This window comes from Lissotriton vulgaris, unplaced genomic scaffold (genome assembly GCF_964263255.1).
Source record: "Lissotriton vulgaris unplaced genomic scaffold, aLisVul1.2 SCAFFOLD_1833, whole genome shotgun sequence".
Lineage (NCBI taxonomy): Eukaryota > Metazoa > Chordata > Amphibia > Caudata > Salamandridae > Lissotriton > Lissotriton vulgaris.
The window spans coordinates 13,238-33,332 of NW_028241693.1; the positions used below are offsets into that span (position 1 = coordinate 13,238).

Sequence of the window (20,095 nt, forward strand, 5' to 3'; positions counted from 1 at the left end):
CCCCACTTACATTCTGACTCTCAATCAAAAGCACTTGAAATAAAATATGTATGAAAATTCAAAATATATTAGACTGTGCGTGCCATTTTAGCAACATTTAATATAAATCTATGTGTATTATAAGTGAACGTGAACAGATTTCATCCAAAGAGAATAACCCCTAAAAGCTAATAACCTAAAAATCTCAAAAAGCTATTGCAAGAAATTGGATTATTGGTTAAGGGGGGGTGGAAGGCCCACTGAGGCAACAACCACAATCTTTGTCAGGGTGAACCAAAAAAGTCACTGAACTAACCGGTAGTTAAATCTCTGGTAGCTTAGCACAAAAGCAATCAGGCTTAACTTTATCATCAATGTGCAAAGCATTTATGCAGCACACAAACAATAATAAATTGAAAACACAACACAAGGAAATTTTCAAACCAATTTAGAAAAATAGAGTAGGTTTTAATAAATAAAATTGCACAAGAATGGCAAATCTCCAAGCAGTAGAACTGGAAATATTCAAATTCAAAGTATTAGTGAAAATAGGGCTCAAAAGCACAAAGTGGCACTCACGGTCATCTGGTCAGGCTAGGCCGAGGGAAAGTCTAAAGTTCAGGCTGACCATGATGGAGTGCTGGTTGGAAACAGGGATCGGGTTAGTCCAGCTGAAAAAGTTACCTTCAAAATCCGATGCAAAGAGTTTCATTCGTGGTGGAGAAGGCCGCAAGGAGAAGGTAGAGCATCACAAATGGACACCTTCCTGCACATAAAAAAATCATTCCCTGCAAAGCAGGCACCCTTGCACTATGGTGCAAAGGTGCTTGCAATGGCGCTAGGCAGCTAACTTTAGAGCCAGCACTAGCGAAAAACACAGTGGTGCACCATATTGTAGTAAATATGGGGTAGCCCTGTGTTTTGAAAATGTCAGAGAGCGACGCTGTCAAATTCAGCGCAGCTCCATGCTCTGACATTTTGTTGTACATATGCCCCACAGTTTCTAGGCAAATTGGGAATTACACCAAATTTATGATGATGCCCTTACTGTGGATTACTGAATTTCCAATGTGCTAATTTTATAGAGTCTGTCTTTTATTACACTATTTATTTTTGTCTATGGTTGAAATTGCTTGTTTTAACTTATTTTCAGGGTTGAGCTGCAACAAAAAATAGGGTTCCTCACCAAAATAAATTGACCCATTTAGCAAATAAGATAGCTAAAAAAGTGGCCCACATTGTGTGAATCAGGGCAGGTTTAAACTTGTAAATACACTGTGTATAGGATTTTTGCTATGAATGAGAGACTGCATGCATTTCTACTTGTTCCCGCCAATGTTTATTGTAATGCTGCAGATCATAAACATCACTTGTGGCATTCATCATCCTTCTGCATCTTGATTGTTTGTTTCTTCAGTAACTAACAGCACTGCAGTGACCACCATTTGGGGTGTTTTGAAATTAATGCTCGCTTGGTTTTGTCAATGTTTCTTTAGAATTATTTGCGATCATTTGTACAATCTGAGACTTATTTAACAAAGTAAACGTTCATCTGATCAACAACATCCGTTAGTTCAATGTTTTAGGATCTCCAGCTAGAATTCCTGCAAGCACTAAGGGGCACATGCATCATTGTTTCATTTTGCACTTCCTAATTTGCGATTTTTAGGGAATCGCAAATTAGGAAATGCAAAAATGGGATGCATGTACATTTTCTCAAAATATTTGAGAATCGGTAAAAATCGCAATTTTTACCGATTCTCAAATATTATGCGATTAGCAAAGTGCGAATTCGCAATTCCCATTCATTCCTATGGGCTAAAATGCCCATAGGAATGAATGGGAATTGCGAATTCGCACTTTGCTAATCGCAAATCCTGATTGCATTTCAAGGGTGGAGAGGGGGGTTCAAATGACCCCCCCCTGCACCCATGAAATGTTGTTTTCGCATCATGTTGCACACACACATGTCCTAAGGACATGTGTGTCCGTAACATGAATGTGTAAAAAATGCTTTTGCAGCGTTTTTAACACTTTTTGCAAATTTACCGAGTGGTTCAACCACTCGGTAAATTTGACACCCTAATTGCGAATTCGCAATTATAAAAGTAATCATGTATTGCTTTTAAGAAATCGCAAATTTGCGATTTCTTAAAAGCAATCGCATTTTTAGAAATCGCAAAAATGTGCGATTTCTAAAAATGCTTGATGCATTCCAAAAAGCATTTTTGGAATCGCAAACGGCCGATTTTAAGGAATCGCACCGTTTGCGACTCCAAAAATGCTTGATGCATGTGCCCCTAAATCCAATGAATTTATGAAAAATATATCAATTTACTTGTGTTGGTACTAACACTTCCTAGTACTCATTATTGCTACTTAGGAACAGATGCATTGAGTATTATCTATAAAGATTTCATGGCCAAGAAAATTCATAATCTTAACATGAAATGTAATGGGAATTGATATATCTTAAATTAATTTGATCATTTCTTTTGTTTTCTCAGGTAACTATGGAGAAAGTGGAATGGAAGCCTTCAAAGATATGTCAGCAAAGGAAGGAATCTGCATTGCTCACTCCTACAAGATTTACAGCAACGCTGGGGAGCAAAGTTTTGACAAGCTGTTGAAAAAACTCAAAAGTCATCTGCCCAAGGCCCGAGTTGTTGCATGCTTCTGTGAAGGCATGACTGTGAGGGGAATGCTAATGGCCATGAAGCGTCAAGGGTTGTCAGGAGAGTTCATGCTTCTGGGCAGGTAGGTCTTGCAGTTATTAATATTATATAGTGTTTACCAGACCCCAGCAGGTTTATAAGTGACTTAAATATACATAATGTAATATTATCTATTTGTTCATAAGTTAGTTACATGGAAATTATGGTGTTTGAAATCGTGGTCCTTTAGCATGTATTTCAAGATTAGAATATGCAACACTATAAATATCCATTTAGTAGCAAAACGTGTATTAAGATATTTTTCTTGAGGACTACAGTTTCTAAAATAAATGTCACTCTAAAGTCAGTTTTACCCATATAGAACATTGTAAACAATGTTCTGCTATTTTCCCAGATCATTATATTTGAATAACTATGACCAAAATGTGAAATTAATGATCCAGGCGTCACTACATGCTACTCTGTCCATTGAATAACAAAAGTTGGCTAACTAAAATATGTAATTTCTGGTTTAAAAACTCTCAACCTTTTTCAGGGCATGATAATACATGGGTTTTTCATTAACACATCTAAAACACATATTTGTTTTAACTTTTAAATATTTTCAGTCCTTTTAGATGGTTTTATGGTTAACTTACCATTTCTAAAACGTTCAGGTAATTGTAAATGTTAGGAATTTGAAAAATATATATTTTTTAGAAGATTTTAAAAGTGGAATTATAGCAAAAATATCTACAAATTATTTTCATATTGAAATGGACTAGGGAAGTGCTCCTCAAATGGCCTGTTTGTATCCCTATGAAACTTTTTATAGCAGTACACATAGCTGTACAGGTTCACCAATGTCACATACATTTTTTTAATCCGCTACGGGTACTTTGCTACTTATGGATATATGCAAATCCTGGTCTAGTCTTTATGCTGGTTTTGTCAGTTGCTATAGTGAATGACAGGCATGGCACCATTTCCATTTTCAGGGATGTGAGCCAGTGCCATTCATGGTTGAGTGATTATGTAGGCCACTTTTGAGAAGTTTTGTTTTAGATTGTAGAAAGGTTTAGCAACCATTTTTTCTGTTGAGAGTTATGGATTTTATTTGGAGTGATAAGATCATGTTATTGGTGCTTCACTTTGGCGTGATAACAAACCATCATAATAAAAGCACCTTTTTCAAGTTTGTCTCACAAAAGGTATTTATAGATATGCTGATAACACGTTGATGATCCTTGTCTACCCGAACCTGCAATTGCACCCAACATTTGAAGATTTCCTCCGATAATGTTGGACTCTATCTACTGTTTCAGACTATACCTATCTGCAATAAATTGCTTCACTGACAATGATAGCATGTTTTGTTTTGTTCAGAGTTTAGATCTAATTCCTTAAGTAGTTCAAGCAATCTGCAGGGCAGCTTTATGTTGTTTGTATTTTGTTGTCACTTATGCTGATGATTGTAAATTAGCCAATTAAAGTAAGCAGTGCAAAAGTTAAATGTTGAAGCCAGGATGGAATTAATGTATAATGTTTTCAACTACAAAAGGTTATGAATTTTTTAGTGGTAAAATAGAGGCAATATGTGACAGGCGATGGTGTTTTCAAGTTTTACCAACATAGTTTGCTACAGAGTGGTGCTACTTTTGGTCAAATTGAATTCCTCTTTTTCATAAAGTAGACCATTCTGAAAGAAATGTAGATGTTAGATGTGAATTAATATACACACTATGAGTTAACATGTTAGTTCTGTGGGCGAATGGTGCCCAAAAAACTCCCTTTCAGCTTTCATTCCATCCAAATCAGAGATTCAGGTGTAGATGGATTGGATATCTTTTGTTATAACACATTGCTTGAGTATGATAGCGCTTAGCGCATTTAGAGTGGAAGCATTCACTTCATCAGTAGCTGGGGTGTTCCATAGGTTTGGAGAATTATTTTGATTGTGTTGTTTAAACAATTTCTCATGATTGATGTTCATGTTTGAAGTTGGTGAGCAAATTAAATTCATTAAATTGTTGTGACTGTTGCAGTCTAAACCAGTAGGAGGCCATCACTGCAATGGAGGTGAATCAGAGGATTCGTGCGTTAGGTGACATGACATCTGTGCTCCAGATGTGCATAAATCAATTGGTGCTTTGCAGGGTATCCTTGGTCCTATTGGTGCTGTTGTTTCAGGACATGATTCTCCTCGCTAAAAATAAAAGGTAGTTGTAGATAAATATAAAATACATAGTTTTGGTTATAATTTCTATAAGTGCATCTTGTTGTTAATTCCCTGTCGATGGGTACACCAATTCGTACTCAGAAGAATTCTAATGTGACATAGGGCCTTTCTTAGAGTTCAGTGGTCAGGGTATTCCATCACAAACGTGGCAGATATCTCCCATCCACTTTACTACAAGTGCATTATAGTCAATAGCTCTTCTGATAAGGCAAACAGGACATCCACAACATTTGTGATAGAAGCCCTGCCAGCCAAACTCTAACCAAGGCCTATAATCTTCTAGTAGTGCTGATGTCCTACAGAATCCAAGGAGTAAGCCATAAGAACTGAATTCCACGTTTATTCTTGACATACTGCGAGAATTCAGTAGTAAGTAAGGAGTATTATATGAGTAGGTTATAGACATGGAGTCTCTAGTTGGCAGAGATTTGCACCCTGTCAAAGTAGGGACCACCACCCTAGTCAGGGTAAGTCAGATACACACCCTAAACTGACCTGTGCTCACCTTCTGGTAGCTTGGCACAAAGCATTCAGGCTTAATTTAGGAGGCAATGTGTAAAGTATTCATGTAACACTTAAATTACAGCAACTCAATGAAAACACAACAAAATCCACACAGGTTTATAAAAAGTAAATAATAGGTAAGTAAAACAAGACCAAAAAGACAAAAATCCCATAAGTAGAAGTCAAGATATGAATTTTTTAAAATAAAATAAAATAAACATTGCTTACAAGTAACTAGCGGTCAAAAGGTTACTTGAGGTCGCAAGGGATCGGTGCAAATTCAGAGTTTGGGCTGAGCGCGATAGAGGGCAGACTGGCCCCAGAACCCATGCAGGGTCTGCTGATAAAGTGCCTTGTATGGAGCAAAGCGTCAGCGGCAAGGGGACGCTGCGTCAATCTTTTCCACACAGTCAGGTCACTGCTTTGTCATCGGCACCATTGAATGGAAAACAATGCATCATTGTGGAGCCAAGCAGATTGTCATCATCGAGTTGTGCAGGTTGTGGACTCGATTAAGCATTCTCTGCATTTGCATCAAAGAGGGGTTGCTGCGGAAATTCTCACGCAGTCAAGACAATGAGGTGGTTTTTGCAGAAATCAGCTGCAGAACCCACTTCAGAGGCCCAGGACTGGAGGGTAGGACTCACACATGGCAGAGTCCAGCTGCACCAGGAGGATTGCAGGCAGTCTTTTGTGTCACTGAGACTTCAGAAAACAAGAGACAAGCCAGCAAGCAATTGGAGTCACTCTAGGCTCAAGTGAGAGAGTACAGCCCTTGTCCTCAGCAGAGAAGAGGTCAGTAGGCAGCAGGACAGCTCAGCAAAGCAGAGAAAAGCAGTTCCTCACAACAGTCAGTTAAAGCAAAGTGGCAATCCTTTCAGCACAGCTGTCTTTACTCCAGTAGAGTTCTTCCCAGTTCCAGTAGTGTACTAGTTTTGTAGGGCTAGAGAGAGCCCTAGTACTTCTACCCAAAAGTGACTTTGATGTAGGGGGTAACTCCAAAGAAGTATCTGAAGTGCAAAATGATCCCTTCCCGCCCAGCCCTGGCTTCAGACTACCAGTAGGAGATAAATCAGCCCATTGTGTGCGGGTGCAGGACACACCTATTTAGATGCAAGTGCGAGCCACCTCTCCCCTTCCTGCCCAGGAAGGCTATCAGTATGCAGGTGAATGCAGATGAATCCCCTGTCACACCCAGCCCTTACTGTGTTGTAGCTGTCTAGAGGAAATGACAAAGTATAGCTATCACACAGCCCAGACATGTATTGGAGAAAGGCTGCAGGCACATAAGGCAAAGTTAAGAGCACAGAAATGTCTAGGCCTGGGTAAAAAATTCTGCTCCACTTGCAGAATTCACAGAATTTGGGAGCTCCGCATTTCGTAGAGAACGTGGAGTTCATGATAAATTCTGCATTCTGCTTCGTAGCAAAATTGATTGTCAGTTGGCACACTTGAGCCGGGATTTTGCACAAGCTGGAAAGCGTGGCAAGTCATGCAGAGTGCTTGCGAGTGCCAACTGCCAGTGAGACTTGCCGACCACCCCAAGCACTTGTGGGATTTGCTGCCACTGGCGCAGCTTTGGGCTGCGTCTGCAACATACGGCCCTTTTTTTCTGAAGAAGGCAAGAGAGAGCCAGTGATTGTGGCTGAATCTTGAGCAGATTTTCTCCTTGTGGTGCCATTCGCTTGTAATTTTGAGCATGAGACCACGTGTCACGTTGCCAAATGCCAAAAACGTAGCGCAAACGGGTACATTGAGCAGCTTTGCCCACTTGCTGAAATCTGCGGAGTCTTGCTGAGTTTTTGGGGCACTCCACTTAATTCTGCATAGCAGAACTCTGTGAGCTCTGTCCAGGCCTAGAAATGCCCACTTTCTAAAAGTAGCATTCCTAAAATGGTAATGTCAAATCCAACTTTACTGTTAGAGAGGGTTTATCGCCACCAATCCAAAGATATTAAATATGAGGTATCTGCTTCTTTCCAATCAAGAGTTACAGCTTAAAAGACGTTTTAAGGAATCCCCAATGCAAGCCTATGGCAGCAGTAGGCCTCACAGCAGTGAAAAACAAATGCAACTTTTTGTTACTATCAGGAAATCTAAAACGTCAAAGTACATGTCCTGCCTTTTACACAGCACCCTGCCCCTAGGGTCACTTAGGGCCTGCTTTAAGGTAACTTAGGTGTAATAAAAGAGGACTTTAGGGCTTGGCAAGTGGTTTTCAATACAAAGTCGAAGGGCCAGTAAACTGCATACACAGTACCTGCAATGGCAGGCCTGAGATAGGTTTGAAAGGCTACTTGTGAGGGTAGCACAACCAGTGCTGCAAGCCCACTAGTAGGATTTAGTATACAGGCCTGCGTTTGTGTTAAACCACTTTACAAGGGACTTAGAGGTAACCTAAATCAGGTATACACCTATGTCAACATGTTTAGGGGAGAAGCACATGCACTTTAGCACTGGTTTGCAGTGGTAAATTACTGGAAGTCCTAAGGCCAATAAAAAATACAGCAAAAAGTTAAAGGAAGGAGGCATAAAGTTGGGGGAAGACCACCCTATGGATGACAGGTCCAACAGTAGGTCAAGCATACAGTAACCTAAACGTTTTGTTAATGGGACATAACATCTTCAAAAGTAATGGGAGTGAAAGAGAACACTAAAGCCATGGTTGCTCAAATTATTGCTTGAACTTGGTACAATGGTGAGAATCTGATTTCAAAGTTAATGGTATCTCGTGTATAGCTTTGTATTTTGTTACTAGTGCTTTAAGAGGTTTTCTACCAAACTGGAACTGTTTTTATTCAGTGTCCTAGTCATCCTCATTTCCCTCTTTATGTTCTTTGAAGAAGAATGGTAAACATGCCAGATGTTGTCCCCTATCTGAGGTGCAGTCACTTCATGATTCCCGCCGGTTCAGTGTATTTGTTAATTGTTTCACCTTTGACGTTTCTGTACAATACGTTTTTTTGTGAGTGCCCTTTGTGTTTCCTTTATGTGGGATTTGTTCTGAATAAGATTCCCTCCTTGACACTGGGATTGATGATTATTCATTTGATATCCCTCAATAATCTTTTGTCTCTCTTTTCACATACTACGTTGTACAGATGCTTTTCTGTGCTGCTCATATGAGAAGAATAAGCAGTATTTGACATTAGCACCCTGAATTGAATGCCTGAATGGAATGCTGCGGTTGGCTCAGACTATAACAATGCTGGCATTAATGACTGGTATATGCCTGGGAGCATCAGTCCAGAACTATATTATAGCTTCAGCATAGTACATTAGGACCCAGAGGGAGCCTGGAAAATCTAAAGCATCTTATACAGACAATTTAATTCCCATTCTCTTAACTGTGGCATAAATATGTTGTAATGAGGATAAAAAATGCGACATTGCAGATACACACAAAGATAGTGCTGTAGACAACTTTCCAAACAACCTCCAAGGATTTCTCCAACCAGATACCAAGAGTAGGATATACGCGTGATAAGTGCAAAATGGCATTTAACATAGACTAACGTATAATCCTCATTTTCTCTGATTGAATGTTTGCTCCACAGAAGATTCGTGAAAACGCGAAATTATACGAGTACTCTCTTGATTTTAAGTTGATAATGTTAATCCAATCACAATCGTTTCGGAGTGCTTTTTTGCATTTGAAATAGCAGTAATGTTTATAAGTAAAGAATTGTTCAGTGATCAGTTGCTGCCTTGGTAGTTAGACAGTAACATCAAGTTGGCCACTAATCTGTCTGTATGAAAGTGCAACTGCTGATTGTCATTAGTCACTACATAATAGCGAGAAAACCCCAACAAATATGAAAAAATTATAATGCCTTTAATTGAACAAAGAGAGCCCTACCCATCACAAATTAAATATGATATTGTAGAACCACTTCAAAGTAGTTTACTTTCAAGTGCAAAGCTACTAGGTTTTACTACTCTTGTATCAACATTGTACCACTGCTTAATGAAAGATGTGCATTAATGGATTGAAAGAAGACATAATGATGTTATGGGCTTGTCAGACTTCAGAGGGGAATAGCAGTGGTATAGATTTGTTTCTGAATGATGGGGAGAGTTCATACTAATGTAGATGATCTACAGAATGACACACAATACTCAGTGTAGTGTTGGGGGCCCTGGGCCCTCATTGCTAAAAGGACTGACGCAGACACAGGCAGTTACTGGGTACAACTGGCCCAGAGCACGTGCGCTCGGCCCCTTTTATTAAATCTGTGTCACCTGACCAGTGACATCAGTGGTGGGTGGGTGTTCAGTGTGAGGTCACATGCAGAACAACTAGACTGTGTCCTTGCAGGACACTACATCCCTCCCAAAGTTCAGGGAAGAGAAAACAAAATGTCCAACCTGCAAGAAACACAGAATACAACAAATTTACAACCCCCACGGATTTTGCAAAGTCAGCCAGATGAGTTTCACCTCGGCGGTGTACTTCAGATCATCCTTGTCTTGCTGCGCTTATGTACATTGTTTAACACTTGGGGTTATCTGGAGCAGAATGGGATTGACCCTTGAGGGGTCTCGCCGATGTTCCGAGTCCGGTGAATGACAACGCTTGTTGGTTGTTGGAGACGACTGTGGCACGAGAGGTCTTTCTTTCGATATGCTGATCTTGATGCTTTCACACCTCCGTCTGGCCAAGTAACTTCCGACTTGCCTTTCTTGCCGGACTCCTCTCTCACTGGAGCCTCGAAGACTGGCCTCTCCTGCTTGGACTCTTCTCTCACTAGAGACGCTAGGAGGACCCTCTTGCCGGACACGATGGGACCGGGTGGACCGTGCGGGGCTTTGCATGAGCCGCGCAAAGGCGTCGCTGAGGAACTGCCAACGGACTCTCCGCCAAGTCTCTCATGATGTCCTCGGGGTGTTGATGTCATCCGCCAGGATGGTCTTGCCGTTAGGACATGGGTTCAGTGTCTTCATCAGACCATTTCTGTTCACCTGGGGCCTTCGTGCTTCCTGTTGCCTGTCGTGGAGCTGCCGCTACTGCACCTCTCCCATCCGGATTCCTCTCTCACAGGACACCCGAGGCCCTTGTCCCCTGGACTGCCACTTGATCGCGTGGGCTGTGTGGGTCGCTGCGGAACTTCGGACATGGCCACAGTCGAGTCTTGTGTAGTCCACAAGGGTGGATTGTTTAGTGCTCGGGTATGCTCTGCTTCGGCAAGCTTCAGGTTCACTGGGCACCCATACGGTTCTTCAGTGGTTGGTCTCCTCAAAGGCAGGTTGTCGGGATTACTGGGATTCACACAGATGGTGCGATGCTCCTTGGACAGCACCGATGTTCCTGTGTGCTGAATGTGGTTCTCTCTCTTCCCCTTGTGGAGTGATGTTGTGTTACACCATTCTTCCTCTTCGTTCTCTTTCTCGACGCGGCCCAGTCTTCTTTCTTGCTTGCTCTTTCTAACCAGGCTTCTCCATGTAGCGGGCCCTCTACATGTCGTCCCCTTGGTCTTGTCCATGCGGTGGGACACTGTCTTCTCTTGGCTTGGTGACTGGACCTGTCGTCGTATCTTCCTGTTACTTGATCACTTCTTTTATTTTTCATCAGGAAACCCTTCCTTGGTCATCAAGTTTCTTTGTCTCTACGGTTCCTTCTTCGGCGGCACTTCTCTGGCAAATTGGTTTCTTGTCTTCTTCCCTTTCTTTGTGGCGCCGCGCCCTTCTTCTCCCTGTTCCATCTCGCGACGCGGTCTGGTCACCGTACTGTCTTGCTCTTCCCAACCAATCTTCTCCAGGCAGCGTGCACTCCACCTGTTTCTCTCCGGTTTGGGCATAGCTCTCCGACACTGTGATCTTCTCTTCTTGTGACTGGACCGGTCGTCGCGATCTTCCCTCTTGACTCAGAATGTTAAATTGTGGTTGTCGAAGTCTGCTGGTCCATGTTCGTGAACTGTCTTGGTGGTCGAACTTCTTTGCTTGGGTGTGACCTTTGGTGGGTCGGCTTCTTTGTGTGGGCACGACTATTGGTCGAGTCGTCTTCCTGCTTGGGTGTGACCTTTGGGCAGGCCGGCTTCTTGGCGTGGGTGCGACCTTTGGGCAGGTCGGCTTCTTGGCTTGGGTGCGACCTTTGGGCAGGTCGGCTTCTTGGCTTGGGTGCGACCTTTTGGGCAGGACGGCTTCTTGCTTGGTGCGATCATTGGCGGGTTGGCTTGTTGGGCGCGTCACGGTGTTTTGGCGTTGGCGCGCTTTGTCTGCGCGGAGGAGGGTTGCGTCACCGCTCCTGGTGCATCACTGGTGCATGCCGCCATGCGTGCTGATGATGGCGCTCTGGTTGCTGCGAGATGTCACTGTCTTTCTTGGGGACCTTTGTGCGCTGTCCTGTGGCGTTGGCATGTCGCTGTGCAGCGTCACTCTGGCGCTCTTGATCCTTGGCGCTCTTGGCACGTTCCAGCGCAGTGCTGCGCGGTCTTGTCGTGCGGGTGTGGAGTTCTTGCACTCCTGTCGCGTTCTTGTGCTTTGTGGTACGGTTCCTGCATTGCTGGCGCGTTCCTGCGCTTCTGGTGAACTGCGCCACTGCTTCGTTGACCTTCTTGGGCGTGGAGTTCCTTCACTCCTTGCGCGTTTCTGCGCAGTGTTGTTCTGTCCTGTGTCACTGGGCAGTGACGGGGGGCTTGTGACCACTGAGTTCGGCTGAACACTATGCTGTCCTGTGTCACTGGGCAGTGACGGTGGGTTTGTGAGCACTGTGTCCGTGCAGAAACTGCAGTACCTGCTGTTGGTGAGGCAGTGTTCTTGTATGTTCTGGCGTGTTCCTGTGCTGACTCCTGAACACTTTCTTGCGATGCAGTCAGTCATTTCGCAATGACTGTGGTGGTTGCCGTCCTCGGCTTGCGTTGCTGCCGGCTTGTCTTGGATTGGGTTCTGTACTTGGTAAGCCCAATGGCTTGTTCCTTTATGTGGAGCCCTTCTGGTTTCTGGTGGTGGCGGCAGCACTACTGGCAGACGTGGATGTGGCTTCTCCACTGTATTCTATGGCACTTGGTTTGTCCAATGCTTGTATATATTGTCATTCTCCTGCGATACTGGAGGCAGCCCACTAGATGGCTGTGTTTCCTTGTTCTCCCTGCCTGACTTTGGCTTCTCTGAACTTTCTTCACTGTAGCCGGCTTACTTATCTTCCTGGACGGAGCCCTCTTCCTGATGCCTGCTGCTTGCTGTCTCAGCCTCTCGGCCGTCGTTGGGGGCAGAGGGGAAACGAAGAAAGAAACGACCAGCCACTTATGGTAAGTGCAGCCTGCTAGGGCCGTGCTGTGTTGCTGGGGTCCGTGTGAGGCCTCCGTAGGTGGGCTCCTTTCTTTGTGGGCAGTCAGTTCCCTTCACTGAGGGGGCAGGGTGTCAACGCCGCTCTCAATGGCCGCATGTGTTCCTGCCTTTCACAACTTTCCCGCAGCAGGCCTTTTCTTTGTAGCGGGCTGCGCGGGGTGCCGGTGCTCCACTCGGCTGACCGCTGTTTCTTCCTCTTTGCTCCCGCCCGCAGCCGCCTCTCAGTTCATGCGCTGCGGGGGGGCAGGAGTCGGTGCGGCAGTGCGGGTGACTGCGGGGACAGGAGGCGCTGACGGCAGGCCGCGGGTGGGCTCCGCTGGCTCTGCTCACATATGGGACAGTGTTCACTGTCACAGCGGGTGGGCTCCGCTTTGTTAGTGGGCTCCCCGCAGCTCCTCACACGCTGTGGGCACTCTCTGGTACAAGTTAATACCCCCGCCGCCGCACTTCACACACGCGGCGGGGGACGCTGCAGGCAGGCCGCGGGTGGGCTCCGCTGGCCTTGATTCTCTTTTTGTTCACTCTCGGCCACATCGCGCCCGGCCAGGTGCCACGGTAATGCGGGTGGGCTCTGCTTCAGTACTTTCACTTTCCCTGCTCCTTGCGATCGCGGGTGGGCTCCGCTTGATTTACTTTCACTTCCACCCCGGCAGCTTCACTCCTCACACGATGCGCTGGGCGGGGGACAAGGGACACCTCAGGCAGGCCGCGGGTGGGCTCCGCTGGAGCTGCTTCACTTAAATGTCATTCACCCTTTTGATGATTTTGGTAGCTTTCGGGAATTTAAAACAGAACAGGAGAAGAAGGCAGACGATTTTCTTTGGAAGATGGAGGATTTTGAAAATCGTCAAAGACGTAACAATGTTCGCATTTTGGGTGTGGCAGAAGGGCTTGAAGGGCAGGATCCTAGAGGGTTTGTGATCAACCTACTAAAAGGTGCATTTCCTGAGTCCCAGTGGCAGTGGGAGACGGAGATCCAGAGGGCGCACAGGTTCCCCTTTGCCCAGCGGAAGACATATGGGGCAGAAGGAGGCTCTAAAGCGACACTCCCCAGGGCAATATTAGTATATGTGGGAAACTTTTTGCTTCAAGAAGAAATTATTCAGAAAGCTAGACCAGACAGCAAAAGAACTGTTGAGGGAGTTACCTTCTTCTCTAGGCCAGACTTCTGCCATGTGACAGTTGAGAGGAGGTGGAGGCTCAGGCAACTGATCTCGCAGTTCCAGGCCCTAGGGTCAGAGGCATACCTACTGTTCCCAGCTAAACTGAAAGTCATTACAAAGGGAAGAGTTAGGGTGTTTATGTCGGAAGTTAAAGCCCAGCAGTTCATCCAGGAGTTGGGGGGGGGGGGGGGGAATAGGAGGTTGCAGGGAAAGTGTAATTTTCTAGGATTGCTGTAGGTTTAGTACTATGGACCAATTCATGGGGTATAAGAGCGGCCAAAAGGGGGGGGGGGGATGTTGGAGAGGGTGGGAGAGGGGTGCAACTAACGCAACCCAGAAGCGGCCACACATAGGTCATTGTTGACCTATTTGCCTGTAAGGGGGGGAGGGGGTCAGAAAGGGGGGAGAGGGAGGGGGAGGGGGTTAAAAATCAGTGTCAGTTTGTAGGTTGGTTCAGTTCCTTAGCGCACAATTTTTTTTTCATGTATTTTGTTGTCTGTTCTACGGGTAGAAAAGATAGAAGGGAGATTGGTGATTGGATAAGCACAATTGAGGAAAGTGCTAACATAAGTTGGATATGCAGGAGAGTTCTTTATGATAATTCTCAATGTCCTGTAAGTTAGTTTCAATAAATGCATGTGGCCTAAATGACCCAAGGAAGAGGTCAAAAGTAGCAGCCTATATCAGAACTCTACAAGCGGATCTAGTATGTTTACAGGAGACACACATAGAAGAAACGCAGATATATTTAATGAATCAGCTGGGGTTCGATGTACTAGCAGCTAGTAGGCAAGGATCTAGGACAAGAGGGGTGGCAATTTTAGGGAGAAGAAGGGATGTGGTAGTTCAAAGGAAGAAGGAGGATCAATGGGGGAGATGGGCTATGGCGGAACTATGCTTTAAAGGTCTCAGGTTAACGCTGGTAACCATGTATGGATCCACTGAGGATGATCCTGAGATATGGCAATTTATGGATGCAGAATTAGCCCAGTGGCCTGAACCAGTGATATGCTGCGGAGATTTTAATATGCATGATCCTACAAGTTCATTTTTGAATACAGGAGGGGGGTATATTGGAAGGAAGAGAAAGGTATATAGGGCTATTGTCAGCATGGTTGAGCATAACTCATTGGTGGATCCCTGGGTGATACAACACCCCTTTGTAGATAGTAGCACCTTTTTTTCGGCACCACACCAGGTTTTGGTTAGGCTGGATTATTTCCTAATCTCAAGGGCATTTATTTCTGGTACATTGATTGAAAAACAACAGAGGATCATTTCTGATCACAGTCCGTTAGTATTGACAGTGAGGATTCCTCAGATACAGAGTAAGAGATCGACGTGGACTTTTGAGCGGAGCCTTCTTCAAGATACTGAATATCAGAAACATATGGAAGGTTGGATTAAGTTCTTCTGGGAAATTAATCATGGTACTGCGCCTGTAGGACAAACCTGGGATTGTTTTAAGGCAGGGGTAAGAGGAGAAACATTTAGCTACATTTTGACAAGGCGTAAGAAGGAGAGGGTGAAGGCTGAAGCTATTCGGCAAAAGTTGATTATTGAGGAGGGGAAGTTAGTTACTGCGGTAGAATCTAAGTCTGGTCTGGAGCATTTGTTATTAAAACTGGTAGCATTAAAGGCAGAAGCTGTAGAAAGCTTTTCTAGAAAGACGGCGGAGAAATATCTGGCTAAAAGGGAGGAGGCCTACGAGTGTAGTGGGAAAGTGGGTCATATCCTTGCGGTTAAACTAGGCAGCAGAGAGCGGCGGCAGAGATAAAAGAGATATTGGATTTGCAGGGGAATATCGTCACAGATCCGGATAGGAGAAGAGATGTTTTCAGAGTATTTTATAAAGAGCTGTATGCACGGGAAGATACAGGGGGAATCGTAGAAATTAGCAACTATTTTAGGGACATAATCCCCCCATCTCTCTCAAGGGAGGAAGGAGAAATATTAGAATCTACCTTAAGTTTGGAGGAATTTATTGAGGCATTGGGTAGTTTACCATCAGGAAAGGCCTCCGGGTCAGATCAAATTCCGGTCGAGTTCTACAAAGTATTTCGTAAAAGTTTGCTGATATACATGTTTGAGGTTATGTTATTTGTTCAACAGGGGGGGCAACCACCAGAGTCATGGGGAGGGGCCGATATAATTGTTATTGCTAAAAAAGGAAAGCCCCCATCTCTCCCTGGTTCTTACAGGCCAATTACGCTGATGAACTCAGATGTTAAGATCTACTCAAAGATGTTGGCAAAGAGGTTAGCAGGTTGTATTGAACATTTGGTGAGCCCATCACAACACGGCTTTATACCCGGGAAGGGTACTACCCAGCATATTAGGATGGCGATAACTATGATTGATGCAGCAGGGGTCACAGGCGACCCTATTTCAGCACTCTTCTTAGATGCCGAAAAGGCTTTCGATAGGGTCGCCTGGGAATATCTATGGGAGGTTATGAAGTGGTGTGGTATAGGGCCAGGTTATATACTTGCTATACAAGCCCTGTATAGAGATCCGGCTGCAAGGATTAGAGTCAACGGAGGGCACTCAGATATAGTTAATATACAAAGAGGGACTCGACAGGGGTGCCCATCATTCCCGCTGCTTTTTGCCCTATATATCGAGCCACTACTTCGCAAACTGGAGGGAAATCCTGAGATACAGCCTATGTCATTGAATGGTTGTATTGTGAAAACGCTTGCCTATGCCGATGACGTGGCTATATTGACTCCGAATCCAGATTTAGCTATGGTAGGAGTGGAGACAGAGGCACATGTCTTTGGGCAGGTTTCAGGATATAGCTTAAATAAGACAAAAACCCAGATAGTTTTGAATAGTTTTGCAAGTAGTGTAGATAACAGGGTGGTTAACAGTGTGTCACGGAGCCGACTCCCACAAGCCTGTTATCAATGACTGGTGGTCCGCCACCCCCCACGCACCCTGCGCCTTTTCCCCACAGCCACCAACCGGTACTTGGTATGGGAATCCCGATGACGGCGTGAAGGACTGGTCCGAGGAGGAAAATGAGTGCGGCTCCTTTAAGGCTTGGGACCTGGATCGCGGGACGCCACCCCTGATGACGTCAAAAGGAGGAAGTTCCGACACGAAGACGGACGGCGATTCCCAGGCGGCGGAGAACGAGGAGGACGCAGGACGAGAACGAGGAAGAGAAGAAGACGAAGACGACAAGCCAGGAGGCCCACGGTTGGACGCTTCGCCCTGCCACGCGCCCACGGGAGGAGCGTGGCTTCGAGAGGTACGGGGCCGGGTCGCGGGTTGGGTTGGGAGGCGGAGGCAGCCACCCCCGTAGATATCTCCCGCAAAGAAACCCTTTCCCCGAGCACGAGCACTTCCTGCCAATACCATTCTCTTGAGCACTGAGCACTGGGTGCGTTCCCTCACTCCCGGCCCGTTTATCCTCATTCCCTGAGTTCAGGGTGTAACTCGTTGCTTTCTTTCCTTTCTGGGTCCGACGTGAGTCAACCGGGGCAGATCCTTTCCTGAAGTAGAACCACGAAGACCACAAGGCACCGCGACGGAACCACAGAGCAAAGGACCTTACTGTGACTCCCATGAAAAAAACCTTTATCCCAATAAAACCTTCCTTAAAACCACTATTAAAGGCACCGGTATTTCTGTTTGAACCTCCAGACCCCCCTCAGGTGGTCGATACCCCTGTGAACCCGGCACCCCCGGGACAACTGGTGTCAGAAGTGGGATCCCCTACATCATCCATCTGTCAGGCTACGATGGAGACCCTTATCGACCATCTCATTAAGGGGCAGGAAAAACTGGAATGGGCTGTGGAAAACCAGCTGTCAATCGCCCAGGCGGACCGAGAGATGTTCACTAAAACCATGACTGCCCACGTAGAAGGACTCAAGTCTCTACCTGTGGTGTCCCAGGTGACTACCGGAGAAGGACGGGTACACACCCCTCACCCCCCAGGGATGGCCCTCCAGAAGTATGTGCCAGGGGAAGACCCTGACGCTTTTCTTTTGAATTTTGAAAGGGCGGCGCGGGCAATGAGCTGGCCCGAGGAAAAATGGCCGTTTTTTCTGGCTCCCCTTCTCACAGCCGATGCTCAAGCAGCCTATCAGGCAGCTAATCCCCTAGGGACAACCCCCTATGCAACTATAAAAATGGTGATCCTGGATCATTTAGGACTAGACCCAGAGGCCTACCGGGTACGCTTCCGAAAGGAAAGAGGGGTTCAAGGGGAAAACCCTAAAACCTTGTTCTTTAGATTAAAAATGGCGGCCGACAAGTGGCTGCGTCCGGATGTATGTACTAAGGAGGACATCATGAAGAAAATCTACTTAGAACAATTCATGGAGGCGTTACCTTATGCCACCCAACGCTGGCTTAAACAACACATCGGTCTATCTGTAGAACAAGCTATAGAAATGGCTTTGCAGTACGCCAGAGCCCAGCCAAAGACCCCCCTATGGGAAGCGGAGAAAACATCCAAGACGGTGCCACTCCCCTCCAAAACGGACAAGAGACCGAAAGTAGCCCCTGAGATACCCAGGATTTTCAAACCACCCGGACTGATGGCTCCTCCGACCAAGGGCCCGCAGTGCTTTGAGTGTGGTGAATGGGGCCACATAGCACGGATGTGTCCTAAAAGAAAGAGTCCAGAGGAACCAATGGAAGTTGGTTATCTTCCCCGGACAGTAATGTATTCAGCGGAAATGGGCAGCACGTTTTACGTGAGTATGTGGATGAATGGTTACAAATTAAAAGCTCTCTTAGACTCCGGGTGCCGACAATCCGTTGTACAGACACGGTTTGTCACCGCTGACCAGATTATTCCCCAGACTCCCGTATACATTAGGTGTGTTCACGGGGATGTAAAGCCCTACCCTGTAGCTTCTATCACCATCACTTTACCAGACAGAGAACCCTATACAGTACAGGTGGGGGTGGTGGATTCCCTGCCTGAAGATATGATCCTAGGAACTGACAATTCCGAGTTTCTATCCATTTTTAGGGAACACCTTTCCAACCCTGAGAATAGGGAGAACGTCCCGGCTTACTTATCACCAGAACCCTGGGTCATAGACCGGAGCTTTCGCTTCGCGCAGAGTGAGGATAGAACCCTGTTCCATGCATGGGAGGCCGCCCACCAGTCCGATGGTCTCTCCTCCCCTACCTACCCCCGGTTCCTGATCAGAAATGAGTTGTTATACAGACAAGCCAAATCCGAGGGTGACCTGCAGCTGTTGGTTCCCCAGTCCTTTAGAGAACAAGTTCTATTTTTTGCGCATGCCCACCTAACGGCCGGACATGCAGGCAAGGAAAAGACCACTGACAGCATTGTAAGAAACTTCTATTGGCCGGGACTATATAAAGACGTACAGGAGTTCTGCGCCCAGTGTGAGGTTTGCCAACGAAGAAACACCCAGAGACCACCGGCCGCACCATTACAACGGATGCCCCTCATAGGAGTGCCGTTCGAAAGAGTCGGTATGGACCTCATCGGACCCTTGCCAAAGACAGGGCGGGGGTATTTGTATGCCTTGGTAATAGTGGACTACGCGACCCGATTCGTAGAAGCCTTCCCATTGAAAAACACCACTACAGCCGCCATTGCCGAAAAATTCGTGGAATTATTTTCACGTGTTGGTTTTCCCAAAGAAGTGCTGACTGACCAAGGGACACCTTTTACGTCTAAACTAATGAAAGAGGTGTGTGCCTCTTTGGATATCAAACACATCAAAACCTCGGTGTATCATCCACAAACGGATGGCTTAGTGGAGAGGTACAACCAAACGCTAAAACACACCTTGAAGAAAATGCTGACTACAGAGGGACCCACCTGGGATCGTCTCCTACCCATTGCCCTGTATGTTATAAGGGCACAGAAGCAGAGTAGTTTAGGGTGTTCCTCCTTCGAGCTTCTGTATGGGAGACTACCCAGGAGTCTCCTAGACATCACCAAAGAGATGTGGGAAAACGAGGCATCCCAAGACCAGAAGAACATGCTGGAATACACCACGCATCTCCGAACCAGACTAGGGAAACTCAGAGAATTGGCGTATTCCTCTATGGAGCACCACCAGGAGCGGTACAAAAAGGTCTACGACAAGGGCAAGAGGCTGAGAACCTTAGCGGTAGGCAAATGGGCTCTGGTGTTGTTGCCCTCTATCAGTAATAAAACCAAAAACGAGTGGCAAGGGCCCTATAGGGTGATAGAAACAATCGGAAACACCACATACCGCCTGCGTCTATCTCCTACCAAAACCCAGACATATCACATCAACCTA

General features: G+C 45.7%; 1 protein-coding gene across 1 annotated transcript in view; it reads left to right on the forward strand.

Annotated features, from left to right (window-relative positions):
* Nucleotides 1–2,486: 2,486 nt before the first annotated feature.
* The window catches only part of LOC147670586 (metabotropic glutamate receptor 5-like), a gene marked incomplete at both ends in the record, with an annotated part of 474,287 nt that continues 456,678 nt past the window's right edge, over nt 2,487–20,095 (forward strand). Inside the window, one exon of the mRNA XM_086948148.1 lies at nt 2,487–2,736. Coding sequence (XP_086804274.1) covers nt 2,487–2,736 — 250 coding nt within the window. The remainder of the gene's footprint in view (nt 2,737–20,095) is intronic.